The 20,210-nt window shown below is 41.8% G+C and overlaps 1 protein-coding gene across 7 annotated transcripts in view; it reads left to right on the forward strand.

Annotated features, from left to right (window-relative positions):
* The window catches only part of PLCB4 (phospholipase C beta 4), a 608,938-nt gene that overhangs the window by 489,766 nt on the left and 98,962 nt on the right, over positions 1-20,210 (forward strand). For all 7 annotated transcript variants that reach the window (XM_082250179.1, XM_082250184.1, XM_082250183.1 and 4 more), the window contains 5 exons: positions 1,174-1,276; positions 2,214-2,378; positions 8,271-8,475; positions 10,808-10,896; positions 14,301-14,448. In XM_082250179.1, coding sequence (XP_082106305.1) covers positions 1,174-1,276; positions 2,214-2,378; positions 8,271-8,475; positions 10,808-10,896; positions 14,301-14,448 — 710 coding nt within the window. The remainder of the gene's footprint in view (positions 1-1,173; positions 1,277-2,213; positions 2,379-8,270; positions 8,476-10,807; positions 10,897-14,300; positions 14,449-20,210) is intronic.

A 20,210-nucleotide genomic window follows, 5' to 3' on the forward strand; every position in this document is an offset into this window, starting at 1 on the left:
TCCGTATTAGGCCAATGATTTAATAAGCATTGACCTTATATGGACACATGTCTATATTACAGTAGATCAGTGCCATTGCCCTAATATGGCAATGTGGCCATATAAGGTCTATGATATTATGAGTATCTTCCCCATCCTTTGTCTACATGGAGCTCTGGGATGGGAATCTCCCACTCACAGCTCATTGGCGTAGTAATTACAGCCAACTTCTGGGTTCAGACCAAACCCATGTTCACTTCTAAGTCAATGTCATTGACCTAACATTGCTATGAGGGCATATTAGGTCAATGATGTAATGAACATTGATCTAATCTGGACATATGGCCATATTAGATTAGTGTTATTGGCCTTATATGGCCATTTCTCCATATAAGATCAATGATGTCATGAGTATCCCCCCCATCCTTTGTCCATATGGAGCTCTGGAGTGGGGGATCTCCCGCCCACAGCTCGCTGGTGTAGTAATGACAGCCAACTTCTGTGTTCAGACCAAAGCTATCCCAATTCTTAAGTCAATGTCATTGACCTAACATGGCCATAATCAATGATGTAACAAACAAAACCTATTATAGACACATTGCCATATTAGATCAGTGTCATTACCCAGTCAATGATGTCATGAGTATTCCCCCCATTGTTTGTATACATGCAGCTGTGAGGTGGGGAATCTCCAATTCCCCGCTTACTGGCCCAGTAATGACAGACAATTTCTGGGTTCAGACTAAACTCAAGCCTAATCCAAAATCACTATCATTGGCCTAACAGGGCCATAAAGCCATATTAGATCAATGATGTAATGAGCAATAACCTAATGTGGACCATATTAGATTAGTGTCATTGCCCTAATATGACCAAGTGGTTATATAAAGTCAGTGATGTAACTAGTATACCCCCAATCCTTTGTATACATCCCGATGCGGGAGGACTGCAATTCATTGGCCCAGCAATGACAGCCAACTTTCAGATTTAGACTGAACCCAATCTCATCCCTAATGCAGAACCCAGTGTCTGAATTTTGAACTAGATTTATAGGACTGCCCACAACTGCTCCTTCGTTGATTTCAATATTGCCCTAAAATACATGAGGTGTCATGATTAAATGTTTCAAATATAAAACTACACATATAAATCTAAAATATCAGTGTCATGTTTTTGCTTTGTTTTTCCCTCTAGTTTCCTCCTTAAGCCAGACTTCATGCGCCGTCCCGACAGAACGTTTGACCCGTTCTCCGAGACCCCTGTGGATGGAGTAATTGCAGCCACCTGCTCTGTTCAGGTATCCTAAGAATGGTGCTATCTAAAGCTGCCCATAGATGGATCAAAATTTGGTCTGTTCAGCAGGGATTGTCCAAATTATGTTGAATTGGAATGTTGGAAAATTTTCATTCGATCAGCAGCTGCAGCCAAAAGATGGCAGCACTGATTAGCATTTTCTGCAGAACCTGCAATAAATATAATAATGCAGTGGGGAGAACCTTGATTTGTGCACTGGTCCAAATCATTTGGTGGAGGGGGGTATTATGGTTTGGGGTTGTTTTTCAGGAGTTGGGCTTGGCCACTTTAGTTCCAGTGAAGGGAACTCCTAAGGTGTCAGAATACCAAGACATTTTGAACAGTTTCATGCACCCAACTTTGTGGGAACAATTTGGGAATGGCCCCTTCCTGTTCCAACATGACTGTGCACCAGTGCACAAAGCAAGGTCTATAAAGACATGGATGAGTGAGTTTGGGGTGGAGGAACTTGACTGGCCTGCACAGAGTCCTGACCTCAATCCGATAGAACACCGTTGGGATTATTTAGAGTGCAGACTGCGACCCGGGACTTCTCTTCCGACATCAGTGCTTGACATTGCAAATGCGCTTCTGGAAGAATAATCAAACATTCCCATAGACACACTCCTAAACCTTGTGGACAGCCTTCCCAGAAGAGTTGAAGCGGCTATAGCTGCAAAGGGTGGGCCAACTCAATATTGAACCCTATGGACTAAGACTGGGATGCCATTAACGTTCATGTGTGTGTAAAGGCAGGCGTCCCAATACTTTTGACAATATAGTGTACCTTCCCACCTGATTACTAATGCTAGCAGTGTAAGGATTACAAACAGTTCATGTTGACTGAGAGAGTTTAGTTCCACTTTAAAAACTGTCAAGGTATGCACTGTCATCCTGAGAGTCGGATAAACTATATATCTGTCTTTAATGTGTTTCTGAAGGTTATATCTGGACAGTTTCTATCGGACAAAAAAATTGGGACCTACGTTGAGGTGGACATGTATGGACTGCCGACGGACACCATACGGAAGGAGTTCAAGACGCGGATGGTCATGAACAACGGCCTGAATCCAGTTTACAATGAGGAGCCATTTGTATTTAGAAAGGTGGGCAGAGCTTTTATTAAAGAACATTGAATTTATCCAATAAAAAATGCAAGGGTCAGTATAAGGGGCAAAGCTTGGAGACTGAAACAACCAATCAGAATCCAGTTTACTCTAGTCTGGGGGTTCATTTACTTCATTTAAGCATGAAATATTCCTGACAATTTGTCAGGAATATTTCATGTTTATGCATTTGATGCCCATTGCATCAAACGCATAAACATGAAATATTCCTAACAATGGGCATCAAACACATAAACATAAAATATTCCTAACAATGGGCATCAAACGCATGAGCATGAAATACTCCTAACAATGGGCATCAAACAAATTAACATGAAATATTCCTGAAAATGGGCATCAAACACATAAACATGAAATATTCCTAACAATGGGCATCAAACGCATAAACATGAAATATTCCTAACAATGGGCATCAAACGCATAAACATAAAATATTCCTAACAATAGGCATCAAACGCATAAACATGAAATATTCCTAACAATGGGCATCAAACACATGAACATGAAATATTCCTAACAATGGCATCAAACACATGAACATGAAATATTCCGAACAATGGGCATCAAACGCGTGAACATGAAATACTCCTAACAATGGGCATCAAACAAATTAACATGAAATATTCCTGAAAATGGGCATCAAACACATAAACATGAAATATTCCTAACAATGGGCATCAAACGCATGAACATGAAATACTCCTAACAATGGGCATCAAACAAATTAACATGAAATATTCCTGAAAATGGGCATCAAACACATAAACATGAAATATTCCTAACAATGGGCATCAAACGCATAAACATGAAATATTCCTAACAATGGGCATCAAACGCATAAACATAAAATATTCCTAACAATAGGCATCAAACGCATAAACATGAAATATTCCTAACAATGGGCATCAAACACATGAACATGAAATATTCCTAACAATGGCATCAAACACATGAACATGAAATATTCCGAACAATGGGCATCAAACGCGTGAACATGAAATACTCCTAACAATGGGCATCAAACAAATTAACATGAAATATTCCTGAAAATGGGCATCAAACACATAAACATGAAATATTCCTAACAATGGGCATCAAACGCATGAACATGAAATACTCCTAACAATGGGCATCAAACAAATTAACATGAAATATTCCTGAAAATGGGCATCAAACACATAAACATGAAATATTCCTAACAATGGGCATCAAACGCATAAACATGAAATATTCCTAACAATGGGCATCAAACGCATAAACATAAAATATTCCTAACAATAGGCATCAAACGCATAAACATGAAATATTCCTAACAATGGGCATCAAACACATGAACATGAAATATTCCTAACAATGGCATCAAACACATGAACATGAAATATTCCTAACAAATGGCATCAAACACATGAACATTAAATATTCCTAACAATGGGCATCAAACTCATAAACATGAAATATTCATAACAATGGGCATCAAACGCATAAACATAAAATATTCCTAACAATGGGCATCAAACGCATAAACATGAAATATTCCTAACAATGGGCATCAAACACATGAACATTAAATATTCCTAACAATGGGCATCAAACGCATAAACATGAAATATTCCTAACAATGGGCATCAAACACATAAACATGAAATATTCATAACAATAGGCATCAAACGCATAAACAAGAAATATTCCTAAAAATTTGTCAGGAATATTTCATGTTTATGTTTTTGATGCCCATTCTTAGGAATATTATATGTTTATGCATTTGATGCCCATCGTCACAAATATTTCATGTTCATGTGGTTGATGCCCACTGTCAGGAATATTTCATGTTTATGCTTTTGATGCCCATTGTTAGGACTATTTCATGTGTATGTGTTTGATGCCCATCGTCACAAATATTTTGTGTTCATGTGTTTGATGCCCAGTGTTATGAATATTGTATGTTTATGTGTTTGATGCCGATTGTTAGGAATATTTTATGTTTATGTGTTTGATGCCCATTGTTAGGAATATTTCATGTTTATGCGTTTGATGCCCACTGTCAGGAATATTTCATGTTTATGCGTTTGATGCCCATCATCACAAATATTTCATGTTCATGTGTTTGATGCCCATTGTTAGGAATATTTCATGTTTATGTGTTTGATGCCCACTGTCAAGAGACAATGGGCATCAAATGCATAAAAATTAAATATTCCTAACAATGGGCATCAAACATATTAACATATAATATTCGTGACGATGGGCATCAAACGCATAAACATGAAGTATTCCTAACAATGGCCATCAAAAGCATAAATATAAAATATTCCTAACAATGGGCATCAAACACATAAACATAAAATAGTCATAACAATGAGCATTAAGGGCATAAACTTGAAATATTCATAACAAAGGGCATCAAATGCATGAACATGAAATATTCCTAAAAATTTGTCAGAAATATTTCATGTTTATGTGTTTGATGCCCACTGTCAGGAATATTTCATGTTTATGTGTTTGATGCCCATTGTTATGACTATTTTATGTTTATGCGTTTGATGCCTACTGTCAGGAATACTTCATGTTTATGCGTTTGATGCCCATCGTCACAAATATTTCATGTTCATGTGTTTGATGCCCATTGTTAGGAATATTTCATGTTTATGTGTTTGATGCCCATTGTTAGGAATATTTCTTGTTTATGTGTTTGATGCCTATTGTTAGGAATATTTCATTTTATGTGTTTAATGCCCATTGTCAGGAATATTTCATGTTTATGTGTTTGATGCCCATTGTCAGGAATATTTCATGTTTATGTGTTTGATGCCCATTGTCAGGAATATTTCATGTTTATGCGTTTGATGCCCATTGTCAGGAATATTTCATGTTTATGCGTTTGATGCCCATTGTTATGAATATTTTATGTGTTTGATGCCCATTGTCAGGAAACAATGGGCATAAAACGCATAAACATGAAATACTCCTGACAGAATATTACAGCTGGACATAACAAACTTACTGACATGTATTATACATGTTTGCCATGTTCAGCTGTAAAATTCTGTCAGAGTGTCAGTTCACATTGTCCTTTGCAGGGATGTGAGGGTGGTATGAGACTGTAAATGTGAATTGGACTCACTGCTCAACTTACCCCCGACTTCTAAAATGGATGCCCCGGGCCTGCTCCTCCTGTCCTGTGCTCTGGCTCTACTGCTGTCCGCGGCGCGCGCTCTGCAGGGCTGGGCTGGCTGGTGGTTGGTGCACTCACTGCAAGACTGCGATAGCGCAGGCGTACACACTCTCCCTCCGCCGTGTGACGTCACGGCGCCACCACGCCTCCAACAGGAACGGCATCCATACGCTGGCGTGTCCCTGATCGAATAAGCGACACAAGGAAACCTTTCGCCGCCACCTCGGCCTATATTTAAAAAAGCATTTTAATTGGGGGGACACATGGGGGGCCCAGTGTAATGTTGGGGGGGCATGGCCCCTTCTGGCCCACCCTAGTGACGCCACTTAGGTGAAGCTCTGCTGGCTTCCATCTTCCATTCATGTACAAACATTGTTCAAAGTGAAACTCCACCACATTTACTGAGCTAAGGGAAAATTCGCTTGCAGAGTGAAAAGTATCTTGTAAAGTAAGGGCCTTGTTAAATTTAGTTAAAAAAAAAAAAAAACAGTGAGTCTCAATAGGTTGTTTTGTTAACCACTTTACGACCGTCCGCCGCAGTTATACTGCCACAGGCAGGACTCTGATGCACGGGGTAGGCGGCTCCGATTGCCGCCGGCCACCCGCGATCGCTCCCCACTGAGAGAGAAGAACAGTCAGCTGTTGTAAACAGAGCCGACCGTCCTTCTCCCTGGAATGATCACAGAGCTCCTGTGACCCTTCTATATTGGATCACAGGTCTCTGTGAGCATTTCACAAGCCACGCCCCCATACAGTTAGAAACACGCCCCTAGGGTCACATTTACCCCTTGATCACCCACAGTGTTAACCCCTTCCCTGCCAGTGTCATTATTACAGTAACAGTGCATATTTTTTAGCACTGATTACTGTAGTAATGTCATTGGTCCCCCCAAAAGTGTCAAAAATGTCAGTCAGGGGTCCGATCTGTCCGCCGCAATGTCGCAGTCCCACAAAAAAACGCAGATCGCCGCCATTACTAGTAAAAAAACTGTAAAAATGACATAAATTTTTCCTGTAGATAACTTTTGCGCAACCCAATCAAAAATCAATATACGCTTATTGCGATTTTTTTACCAAAAGTATGTAGCAGAAAACAAATTGTCCTAAAATGTTAAATTTTGATTGTACATATTTTTGGGGGGAATGTTATATAGCAGAAAGTGAAAAATATTGTTTTTTTTTTTTTTTAGAATTGTCGCTGTTTTTTTGTTTATAGTGCAAAAAATAAACATCGTACAGGTGATCAAATGCCACCAAAAGAAAGCTCTATTTGTGGGGAAAAAAGGACATCAATTTTATTTAGGTACATCGTCGCACGACCGCGCAGTTGTCCGTTAAAATAACGCAGTGCCGAATCGCAAAATATGGCCTGGTCATTAAGGGGGTAAATCCTTTCCGGTCCAGAAGTGGTTAAATAGGGCTGTTAGTGTTCATATCTCATACACACCGGTAGACGTAGATCTCAAGCATGCCACTTGCTTGGTTTAGGCTTGCAGTAATCCCAGATACAAGCCCCAGCAGCTACAGAGTAGGACCCTTGTACTCTGTGTGTAAGCAGTGGTCTCATTGCAGAGGTCCAGAACACCCCCTGCTAAGTTAGCTATAGCTCTGAAATCAGCTCATGATTCCTATAGATTGGTGTGCTTTAAATCTCTGCAGGGGGCATTTTGGACCTCTGCAAAGAGATCCCTGCTTCTCCACAGGGAGCAAGGGTCCCACTCTGCAGCTGCTGGCAATTGAAAGGCTTTTTCTTCTCAGAGTGTGACTAATTCTTAAAGAAATCAAACGGTGAGACTTTGATGTACAGGGAATGTATTTTGCACATTTAAAAGTTCAATATGGGTTTAAAGTCCATCCAAGCTAAAAGGGGTTTGCCCCATAATGTGTCTATCATGGTAAAGGTGTGTTGATTCTCTAAGGTCAGAAGATCTGAGGCTTTCATAGACAATATTATAGTTGATTACTGATGCCTCGTTTCCACTGAGTGGTACGGTACAGTTCGGTTCAGTACGGTACGGTACGGTTCGGTACGGTACACATTGCTTTTCCACTGCCAATAGTACCCTTTCATGATAGGCGTGGTGTAGCAGGAAAGCTGTGATAGAGGATTCTCTGTCAACCAATCAAAGTTCTGCAGAGTGTAGCTCCACCCTGTTGGTACGGTACTAATGTGCTTGGTACCCCAACGAAAGGGTACCAAAAAAGTGGTACGGTTCGGAATTATGCCTCGTTTCCAGTGAGTGGTACGGTACGGTTCGGTTCAGTATGGTTCTGAGCGGTACACATTGCGTTTCCACTGCCAATAGTACCCTTTCATGATAGGCGTGGTGTAGCAGGAAAGCTGTGATAGACGATTCTCTGTCAACCAATCAAAGTTCTGCAGAGTGTAGCTCCACCCTGTTGGTACGGTACTAATGTGCTTGATACCCCCACGAAAGGGTACCAAAAAAGTGGTACGGTACGGTTCAGAATTAGGGTACCATTCATAATGGAAATGGCATAAATAGCGTACCGTACTGAACCGAACCGTACCAGAAAGCTCAGTGGAAACGAGCCATTAGGGTACCATTCATAATGGAAACGGCATAAATAGCGTACCGTACTGAACCGTACCAGAAAGCTCAGTGGAAACGAGCCATGAGAGAACCACTTCTGATTTTGGGACTGGCATTTGATAAATGTTCTTCCTCTGTCTCTAGGTTATCCTGCCTGACCTGGCTGTGCTGAGGATTGCAGTGTATGACGACAATAATAAATTGATTGGCCAAAGGTTATTACCACTGGATGGCCTTCAAGCTGGCTATCGGCACATCTCTCTTCGGAATGAGGGCAATAAGCCTCTGTCTCTGCCCACCATCTTCTGTAACATTGTCCTGAAGACGTATGTTCCCGACGGGTTTGGAGGTAAGAGTGTGGACTAGGATTAACCAATGGGTTGCATTCAGCTGCTGAGAAGATACAAGTAAGGATGAACCTTTGTTTTTTCGGAACTGGGTCCAGGTCCAAACCTAGAAGTCAGCTGTCTTTCCTGCTCCATTAAGTTGCCGTTGGAAGGTACCTGGTGCTACATTTGGTAAATACAATGAGTCAGGGATGTTTGTGACATCAATGACCTAATATGGCCACAAGGCCATATTAGGTCAATTTCATGGACCTAATATGGTCATGTAGCCATACTAGGGGGATCTCCAGCCCTGCATCTGATGTATACACTGGGGTGGGGATGCTTGTGATATAATTGACCGGTAGTGGGTATGTGCAAGGGCTGCTGTTGGAAATCGTGGGGCCCCGTACAGACTACCTGGCAGGGCCCCCCCAAGAAAATATTAAAGATATATTTAGCTAAAATTACAACAAAATCACTATTATCAGACACAAATATAACATAACTCACATAATTCCTGCTAAATCTAAAAAAAAAACTATGTTAAATAAAAAAGAAGATGAGATGAGAAAAATATACAGGCTGGGCAGTTGGAGCTCAGTGATCAGAGAGACAGAGAGAGAAACAAAGTTACAATTTACAAATAAACTCCTGAGCAGAGATAAGTGCTGGGAGGGGGTCCACACAAGGGAGGGGGATTAGTGAGGGACGACTGTCTCTTTCTCAACAGATAAAAGCTGATAGGGAGAGGGACAGATCAGATTCAGGTGCTGGAGGAAGATTTCTGTATTTGTTGTCCATCACTAATCCCCCTCTCTGTGTGGGCCCCCCCTGTGTGCTCGGGCCCCCTACAAGAGGGCTGGTGGTCCTCCCCTATCAGCGGCCCTGGGTATGTGGCCATACTAGGGGAGGTCTTCAGCACTGCATCTGATGTATACAAAGGGGCGGGAGTGCTGGTAACAATATTGACCTAATACGGCCACATTGCTATATTAGATCAGTGTCGTTTACCTAATATAATCATGTGACCATACTAAGGGGGTCTCCAGCCCTGTATCATATCTGATATATACAATGGCGCAGGGATGTGCGTGACATCAATGACCTAATATGGCCACGTGACCATATTAGGTTAATATCATTGACGTGATATGGTCATGTTCCCATACCAGGGAGATCTCCAGCCCTGCATCTGATGTATACAATAGGACAGTGTGACAGACCCAACCAGGACAGGGTCTTTGTAGGGGGTGGCCTCTTGCCTACAGACTATGAGCCCTCCCTTTAAAGGGAACACTACTCTTTGGGAGGTGTGTGCTTGGGGGGTCTTGCTTCGAATTCTGGATTGTCTCCCCGAAACTCACAGACTCTGGGAATCTAGACCCAGATACATATTTAGGGCGTTATTGACTGATTTAGATTGTGATACTCGGAACAGATGCTAATATCATCAGCTCAAAGCAACCTGATGCTGAGGGGTCTCCTGTTTTAATCTGTTTAAGGTGTTATGTGTTTGTGTCTCTCCCATTGTTAATTGGGTCACCTATTGTTTCTGTCTGTCTGCTAGTATTGAATCCGCTCCACCTTGTTGGCAAAGTATTGTGAGATGTTATGTGTTTATACTTATGATAATGTGTAATGTACAGTACTTTGTATTTAGGATTGTAGATGCCGAATGGTCTGGTCACCTAGGCTGGTTTAATACAGAATACTTTATTAATCCCAAAGTGAAATTAGGAGATTAGTCCCAAAGGGATTAATTAGCTATGTTAATTATATTCCTGTTTACAGTATAAAATAATGTGATCAGGCTCACCTGATTTGGTGTACTATATTTTCTGTGTGAGTTTTCAATAAAGCGTTCCAGTTTGCATGTACAAACTATTGTTGGCTAGTCTTGTATGCTCAGATATAATATCTGGTTCCTATGTCCAGGCTGGAGGAAGCTATATCTTGACAGAAGCACCCAAGCTGGATGCTGGGTCGTTCCATCACAAATGGGAATGCTGGTGACAGCATTGACCTAATATGGTCACGGAGCATTATTAGGTCAATGTCATTGACCTAATATGGCAAAGTGGCCATACTAGGGGGTGTCTCCAGCCCTTCATCTGATGTATACAATGGGATGGGGATGCTGGTGAAATCATTAACCTAATATGGCCACATGGTCAATACCCCATCCATAGCTTATTGGAATTACAGCTGACCAATGGCCTGAACCTGGTTCTGGACAGACGCAAGCTCATCTCTAGATACAAACTCCAGCTTATACTGTCAACAGTTTTACGAGGCATTTCTCATTGCCAATGGGGACTCTGTTCTTATGTATCCTTGTCTTCTTACTTCTAGATATTGTTGATGCTTTATCAGATCCAAAGAAGTTCCTCTCTATCACTGAGAAAAGAGCAGACCAGATGAGGGCAATGGGCATTGAAACTGTAAGTACAGATAGATATAAATAATGACTAGATCACATATGTGAGACAAGAAGCTTAGGCGAATTCCACCCAGAGGTGGCATTTTAGTTTTCAGGTGGGCCCCAGTGAGTTTTATTACACTATACTCTTAAAGACCAAAATGGTAAGGTTTTCCCCAGAGCGGCCCTCCCATAAGACCATAAAAACTGCTTGATTTTCTCATTTCTCAGTTCCTTAAAATTTTGCTCATTCTGGAAAAGTGTAAGTGTGGCCCCATAATCTAGCTGTGTAATGCCTAAGGCCCCGTTTTGTTGAGCGATTTTCACGCGAGTCTGCGTATTGATCATAGGGCAGCCCATTGACTTCAATAGGCTGCTTTATGCATTTTTGTTGCCCAAAAGAAGCTCCTGCTCCTTTTTGGGAGACACCCTTGGTGCAATGTTTAAATGCATGTTGTGCTGTGATTGCTGTGCAATTCTGTCGCTGACAATGGTGCCAGAATTCCACCCTATATGTCTTTGGCCTGTTTGACCTCATACTAGTGCTAATCAAGACAATCAAAGAGACCAAACCCAGAAAGAGGTTAGAGAGAAGATATCGTTGTGGGAGCTCCTGGACCTCACTGGAGGGGGAGGGGGGCAGTGGAGGGGAGGGGGGGGGGGAGTATTCTGAACTTTATTTCCATTGTTGAGGTAAGATATCAGCCATACAACAAAAGTTGAGTGTTTTCACACCAACAGCCTCACATGGAGTGCATTGTTTTGAGTGAAGGGATTGATAGACTTGTATTGTGAGAAGGATCAGTGGAGCACAACCATAGTGCAGCATTGCAAAGCAGGAAAAAAACAAATATGGCTGCCTTCATGTACATGTATAATAACAAATTATAAACAAAACTAAGGGTTTTAGAACACTACTACACATTGATCAGATTAGATACATCAAGCTCTATAATTTACCTGTATTTGTAAATGTAATAATTAGTATTATGCATAGTCTTGAAGCCCAAGTCTGGGAACTGCAAAAAAAAAAAAAAAAACCTGCAGAGGGGCTCATTTCAAACTACCTATATGTAACACTATAAAAAAGAAAAAAATCAGCGCTATAATAAACAAATAGTGGCATTATAATAAGGACCAACATGAACTCCAATAATGTGCATATATAAAGAACATGCTAATAGGTAAAAAAACACAAATGAAAAAAAAATCACACATGAATAGTGCAATAAATGTGAAGAAAAATATATTCAAAAGAATTGTCTATAATAAAAATCCATAGAGTGATGAGAAAAAAAATATATCAAAAATTGCTGAAAGTCCACACATGAGTGACGACAATCAATATTAAAAAAGTGTCTTCCGTGCAAGATCCCAGAAACAAACAGACACTCATCTACCTATAAGTGCAATGGCCGCTCAATGAAGGATAATATGCGCATTCAAAATAATCCCAAGATGGAACAAATCCTCCACAACGGTAATACTCATGAAAAGCAAGCAGACATCTCCATTGTGTAAGATATCAAAGGAGAAGTTTATTTATAAAAAGTAGTGACTTACAATAAAAATAAAGATTGCAGATGGACAGTGGATGAGAACGCTGAGTCCCCAGATGATGTAATGTCTCTGAATGTTGGACTTCCGGTCTCGGCCGAAAACCGGAAGTGACGTCACCCGTCTCCTCCCGACGTGTTGCGTCACAACACACGTGACTTTATCAAGGGTATATGTAGCACTGTCCCCGTAGGACTTGCTGTATTATGACTTCTCGGGCCTCCTCTGATCACCAGCACACAGTAATTTAGGGTAAAGTTCACACATTTAATCTTATTCCCAATGGCTCGTTACTCAATAAACAGCCCAGGGGTCATGGTTTTTAGTATTTATTGTGGAACTTGGATGGGAGAAGAACTATATACATTGGATAAGGACAACTCTCACTTGGCTTCAACTGGCTGCTTGTGGAAGCAGTCACACTGCTTAATCCATACTACCACATGTATGGAAAGGGTTACGTCTCCTTGCTCTCTCTCTCCAGCAATAGACTTGGTGAACCTACATTATCTTCAGTATACTCTCCAGCATCCACCTTTACTGACACACGTCCACTGATTCTTCCAGCTGCAGGGGTGGCCCCCTCAGGTCAGGCCCCTTAACACAGATCTGTACTCACTGTACTGCAGAATCAGATCCTCCAGTGTCTCCCCTTCCAGTCAGCTTCACCGGACCTCTGGGTTCAGTTCCTCTCTAGCTCTCTAGGCCCTCAGGTTGTCGACAACCTGAGGCCGCATGGCACCTCTACAGAGGAGGAGGCAGCCACCCCCTCCCTTTGGGACTCCGCTATCCAGCCATAAGACTCTGAGCACATGTGCTCCCCGCATTTATACAGTATCCCAGCATGCACCGAGGCAGTTTTCTCTGCCAAATCACCAGGGCTGTATTAAACGCCTGTGCACTCATTGGTCACGTTTCCTCCCACTGTCCAACATGCCTCCCTATTGGACCAGTGTGAAGACAGAATGAGTTGCACCTGAGCACATTGAGCAGACCTCACTAACAGATCCTGCTCTCTGGCAGGCAGAGACGAATATAGATTTACCTGCAATCCTCCTGGTAAGCAGACAGAATTCAAAACTATACTTTCTCTCTAGCACCTACCTAGGAGGGTGCTACATATAAAAATTAGGGATCCACCGAAATGTCAGCCGCTGTTATCAGCCGAAAATAGGGTTAACTACGCTTTGCCTATAAAAAAAAGGTGCCGATAATGGCCGCTGAAACCATGAATGATTGTACCACGATTTTTCCATAATGTTATGGTGTGGTTTTCATAGGTCATGTGACTCGAACCGCATCAAAAATGCAACACAGGTGCATTTTTAATGCATTCTTGCAACATTTTCAATGCATTTCAATGAGGAGGTGCATTTTTGGTGCATTTTTTTAACTGACCAAATATGCAGCAAAAATGCAGCAAGCAGAATTGTTAACACCGCAAGGAACAGACCAGTGTGAAGACATACATTGAATTTAAAGGGAAGCGCTTAAAAAACTGCTCAGTGTAAAAGCAGCCTATCTGCCGAAAAGGTGCCGATAATGGCCGAAAAAAATTCAAATTCATGATAATAATTAAAAAATGTCAAATATATTACAATTATATATAAAAAATATATATATTTTTTTAAAATGTCAATTTTGGTTTTCGGTTCCGGCCAAGAGCATCCTGAATTTTCGGCTTCGTTTTCGGCACTGGAAATTTTCATTTTGGGGCACCACTGATAAAAATGTAATGATGGTTATAGGTTAGGTTACTTTACATCCTCCATGGCTGATAATTTGAATGTTCGGGGAATGGGGTCGCATCCAAACTGTATAAATGTGGGTAAACTCCGATGTTCTGACACCACCATCTTGTCTTTTCAGAGTGATATTGCAGATGTGTCTGACAATACAAAGAATGATAAGAAAGGGAAAGCCAACAACCCCAAAACAAATGTCACCCCTCAAACCAGCTCAGAACTGAGGCAAACCTCGGCGTCTACTTCAGGCACAACTAACGAAGTAAAAAAAGGTACGGACATTTTTATATTCTGACCGGCACATGGGAATTCTAGACTGTTATAGACATAAGAATTTATGTAATAAAATCATTTTTTATGCAATTATTTTTTTTTGTGTATGTATGTATGTATGTATATGTGTGTGTATATATATATATATATATATATATATATATATGACAGCCTAGTGGTAGGTCGGTAGGTTTGTGCATGGCAATTGGATCAGTCTTGCCTTGGGGTCCAAACTATATAAAAAGCATGCAAGGATTAGTGTAAACTTTATTCCAAGTTTCAATTGAACAAACAGTTTTATGGCACGAGGAAGGGTAAAAATGGGCAAAAAGTGTAGTAATATATATATTTTTTAAATCGTATGTGGCTTAGAAGATTGCAGATTGCAATAAAATGTATAATGGTCCTCAATCCTTGTTCTATACAGTTTGTATGTATATATATATATTTATATATATATGTACAGTATATATATTTTTTGTTTAATTTCTGTTTATTGAAAATTTTTTCAAAAAGACAAAGAAAAACAGAACACAGACCATACAATCCGACATGAAATACGGCAAGTAGCCATGGAACAATATCAATAAGTGCATGAACATCTCAGTTTGTGCCAAGCACACCCAGTCATAAAAATTCTGAGAAAAAATAATGATAGCACAACATCTTGCATCATAAAACCAAAGTCAGAGAGATCCTATAGGAAAGTGAAAGGATAGCAAAAAGCAGAAAAGAAAGAGAAAGAAGAGGAGAGAGCAGCTGGGAGAGAAAGGGGATAAGAGGGGGGGGGGGGTAGGAGGGTGGGAAGTATATATGTATATATATATATCTATATATATATATATATATATATATGTGTGTGTGTATATATATATATATATATCTATATATATATAGATATATATAGATATATATATATATATATATATATATATAGATATATATATATATAGATACATATTTATACAGGTGCATTGCAAAAAATTTAAATGTAATCAAAAAGTTTATTTATTTCAGTAATTCAATTCAAAAAGTGAAACTCATATATTTTATATAGATGTGTTACACACAGAGTGATATATTTCAAGCATTTCTTTCTTTTAATTTTGATGATTATGGCTTACAGCTAGGGATGATCGAACGGTTTGGGTCGACCATCGGTTCGACCCGAACATTGACTGTTCGAAATTCGGCCGAATTCCGAACTTTTAGCTGAAAAAGTTTGGAATTCGGCAACCAGAATGTACTCAGCCCCCTTGAACTTTTCGACCTTTTGCCACATTTCAGGCTTCAAACATAAAGATATTAAACTGTAATGTTTTGTGAAGAATCAACAAGTGGGACACAATCATGAAGTGGAACAAAATTTATTGGATATTTCAAACTTTGTTAACAAATAAAAAACTGAAAAATTGGGCGTGCAAAATTATTCAGCCCCTTCACTTTCAGTGCAGCAAACTCTCTCCAGAAGTTCAGTGAGGATCTCTGAATGATCCAATGTTGACCTAAATGACTAATGATGATAAATAGAATCCACCTGTGTGTAATCAAGTCTCCGTATAAATGCACCTGCACTGTGATAGTCTCAGAGGTCTGTTTAAAGCGCAGAGAGCATCATGAAGAACAAGGAACACACCAGGCAGGTCCGAGATACTGTTGTGGAGAAGTTTAAAGCCGGATTTGGATACAAAAAGATTTCCCAAGCTTTAAACATCCCAAGGAGCACTGTGCAAGCGATAATATTGAAATGGAAGGAGTATCAGACCGCTGCAAATCTACGAAGACCTGGCCATCCCTCTAAACTTTCAGCTCATACAAGGAGAAGACTGATCAGAGATGCAGCCAAGAGGCCCATGATCACTCTGGATGAACTGCAGAGATCTACAGCTGAGGTGGGAGACTCTGTCCATAGGACAACAATCAGTCGTATACTGCACAAATCTGGCCTTTATGGAAGAGTGGCAAGAAGAAAGCCATTTCTTAAAGATATCCATAAAAAGTGTCGTTTAACCACTTAAGCCCCGGAGGATTTGGCTGCTAAACGACCAGAGGGTATTTTGCGATTCGGCACTGCGTGACTTTAACGGACAATTGCGCGGTCGTGCGACGCTGTACCTAAACGAATTTGGCGTCCTTTTTTTCCCACAAACAGAGCTTTCTTTTGGCGGTATTTGATCACCTGTGCGATTTTTTGATCACGCGCTATAAACAAAAAAAGAGCGTAAATTTTGCAAAAATAGCAATATTTTTCCCTTTTTTTTATATGAAATTCCCCCCAAAAAAAAATGTAAAAATCAAAATTTTTTAATATTTTCGGCCAATTTGTTTTATGCTACCTATGTTTGGTAAAAAAAAATCGCAAAAAGCGTATTTTGATTGGTTTGCGCAAAAGTTATTGCGTTTACTAACAAAGGGAAAGATTTTTGTCATTTTTGTTGTTTTTTTAACGCGTAATGGCGGCGATCTGCGATTTTTTTTGCGGTACTGCGACATTGCGGCGGAAAGATCGGACCCTTGACTGACATTTTTGACACTTTTGGGGTTACCAGTGACATTTCTACAGTAATCAGTGCTATATATATGCACTGTTACTGTAAAAATACACTGGTAGTGAAGGGGTTAACTTTATTTGAGAGGGAGGGGCTGTGTGTGTCCCTAGGGGCGTGATTCTAACTGTGATTGGCTGTGGCTTCAACTGTATGCAGAGTGATCAATGGATCTACATAGTAGATCCATGTGATCATCTCTCATACAGAGAGGAGAATGACAGGCAGCTTGTTTACACAAGCTGCCTGACTTTCTCCCTCTCCCCCGCCGATCGCAGAGTGGCCGGCGGCGATCGGGTCCGCCGGTCACACGCGCGGGGGGGTCCGTGACCACGCGGGAGCGCGCCTCTGGCGGCGTGCACTCGCTCCCTAAACCCTCACAGGCGAGCGACGTAGACCTACGTCACTTTGCCTGTGAGGGGCTGACCGCCGCCGTAGATAGTCGTGCGGCGGTCGGCAAGTGGTTAAAGTTTGCCACAAGCCACCTGGGAGACACCAAACATGTGGAAGAAGGTGCTCTGGTCAGATGAAACCAAAATCAAACTTTTTGACAACAATGCAAAACGTTATGTTTGGCGTAAAAGCAACACAGCTCATCACCCTGAACACACCATCCCCACTGTCATACATGGTGGTGGCAGCATCATGGTTTGGGCCTGCTTTTCTTCAGCAGGGACAGGGAAGATGGTTAAAATTGATGGGAAGATGGATGGAGCCAAATACAGGACCATTCTGGAAGAAAACCTGATGGAGTCTGCAAAAGACCTGAGACTGGGATGGAGATTTGTCTTCCAACAAGACAATAATCCAAAACATAAAACAAAATCTATAATGGAATGGTTCACAAATAAACATATCCAGGTGTTAGAATGGCCAAGTCAAAGTCCAGACCTGAATCCAATTGAGAATCTGTGGAAAGAACTGAAAACTGCTGTTCACAAACGCTCTCCATCCAACCTCACTGAGCTCGAGCTGTTTTGCAAGGAGGAATAGGCAAAAATTTCAGTCTCTCGATGTGCAAAACTGATAGAGACATACCCCAAGCGACTTACAGCTGTAATCACAGCAAAAGTTGGCGCTACAAAGTATTAACTTAAAGGGGCTGAATAATTTTGCACGCCCAATTTTTCAGTTTTTTATTTGTTAAAAAAGTTTGAAATATCCAATAAATTTCGTTCCACTTCATGATTGTGTCCCACTTGTTGTTGATTCTTTACAAAAAATTACAGTTTTATATCTTTATGTTTAAAGCCTGAAATGTGGCAAAAGGTTGAAAAGTTCAAGGGGGCCGAATACTTTCGCAAGGCACTGTATATATATATATACACACACACACACACATATGTTGGTGTGCTTGTAAAAATGTAATGGTAATGTATAGGGTTGAGCGAACACCTAGATGTCCGTGTTCGACGGGTTCGGCCGAACTTTAAAAAAAAGTCCGGGTCCGTGTCCCGGACTTTTACCGAACTTTTCCCGGACACCGAACCCCATTGAAGTCAATGGGGACCCGAACTTTAAGGCACTAAAATGGCTCTAAAACACCAAAGGAAAGGGCTAGAGTGCTGCAAATGGCAGCAAAACGTAATTAAGAGCATGGCAAGTGCTCTGCAAACAAATGTGGATAGGGAAATAACTTAAAACAACAAAAAAAAAACAGAAAAATAAAACAATGTTCTTCTTCATCTCTGAAGGACGAGGCCCATATGGAGTAGGAGGGAGGTTGAGGTGGTGGTGGATGTGGCGGTGACATAGGCGTGCGCACAGGGTGTGCTGGGTGTGCCTGGGCACACCCTAATCACCTAGGGCACATAGCATTGCCAGTGAGGAGATGGGAAAGATCTCCCTGGGACCTGCTCTGCTCTATTTCTCCTTGCCTACAGGTACATGGCCCCGATACATTACTCTCCCTGCTGGCAAACACATGCATGTGTATTTCAACTTTGGGGTGCACACCTTAATGCAATAGGCTGCGCACACCTATGGGCGGTGTAGGTGGAAGCGGCGGTGGAGGAGGACCAGGGCCGGATTAACAGCATCATGGGCTTGGTGCTGAGGATTTTGAAGGGCCTTAAGGGCCGTGCCTTGCCATGCACCCAGAGGAGGAAGGGTGCAGCCATGCATGCCTAATTCAACATGGGATGCTGTCTCTGAAGCCCATAAACACATCCATGCATCGCCAACTGTCCCTCCTTGTCCGGCCTTCACGCTGTGTGGGGAGGTTCTGAGGGTGCTGCCTGGGGAAGCGAGCATAGAAGCCAGACTTCTGTGTTTACAAGTGACAGAAGAGCGGTAACAGTGAATATGGCCAACCCGGGGCCTATATAAAAGGTAGGGGCCTGGAGCTGCAGCTCCAATAGCCCCTACATTAATCTGGCCCTGAGGAGGAGGACGAGGTAGCCAACACTGCTTCTTTTCAAAAATTTTAAATGAGGGTACACCCCAAAAGAGTGAGAAAGAGCAAAAATGGAACAATGGGTGGGTAAGGTCGGTATCCATTGCTATTCTGCATAAGGTACGGAAAAGTCCCGTGGGATCCATGCCTGGTTCATTTTAATGAACGTGAGCTTGTCCACATTGTCTCTGGACAGGCGGCTGCGCTTGTCTGTTATAACGCCCCCAGCCGTGCTAAATACCCGTTCAGATAATACACTGGCTGCAGGGCACGCCAGCACCTCCAAGGCGTAAAGGGCAAGCTCAGGCCATGTGCCCAATTTGGAGACCCAGAAGTTGAAGGGGGCAGACCCGTCATTCACTACATGTAGGCGTGTGCACACATACTGCTCCACCATGTTGGTAAAATGCTGCCTCCTGCTAAGACGTTCCATCTGAGCTGCTGGTGCTGCTGTTTGTTGTGGCGTGCTGACAAAGCTTTTCCACATTTCGGCCATGCTAACCCTGCCTTCTGAGGTGCTGGCGGTGCCCTGGTTGCGTTGGCGACCTCCTCCTCCTCCTCCTCTGCCTTGTGCTTCCACTGTGGCCCCGCTGTCAGATGGGAATGCCAGCAGCATGGCGTCTACCAGCGTGCGCTTGTACTCGCGCATCTTGCGATCGCGCTCCAGTGAGTGAATTAAGGACGGTACGTTGTCCTTGTAACGGGGATCCAGCAGCGTGGCCACCCAGTAATCAGCACAAGTTAGAATGTGGGCAACTCGGCGGTCGTTGTGGAGACACTGCAGCATGTAATCGCTCATGTGTGCCAGGCTGCCCAGAGG

Source organism: Pelophylax lessonae (assembly GCF_965119305.1).
Source record: "Pelophylax lessonae genome assembly, chromosome: 3".
Lineage (NCBI taxonomy): Eukaryota > Metazoa > Chordata > Amphibia > Anura > Ranidae > Pelophylax > Pelophylax lessonae.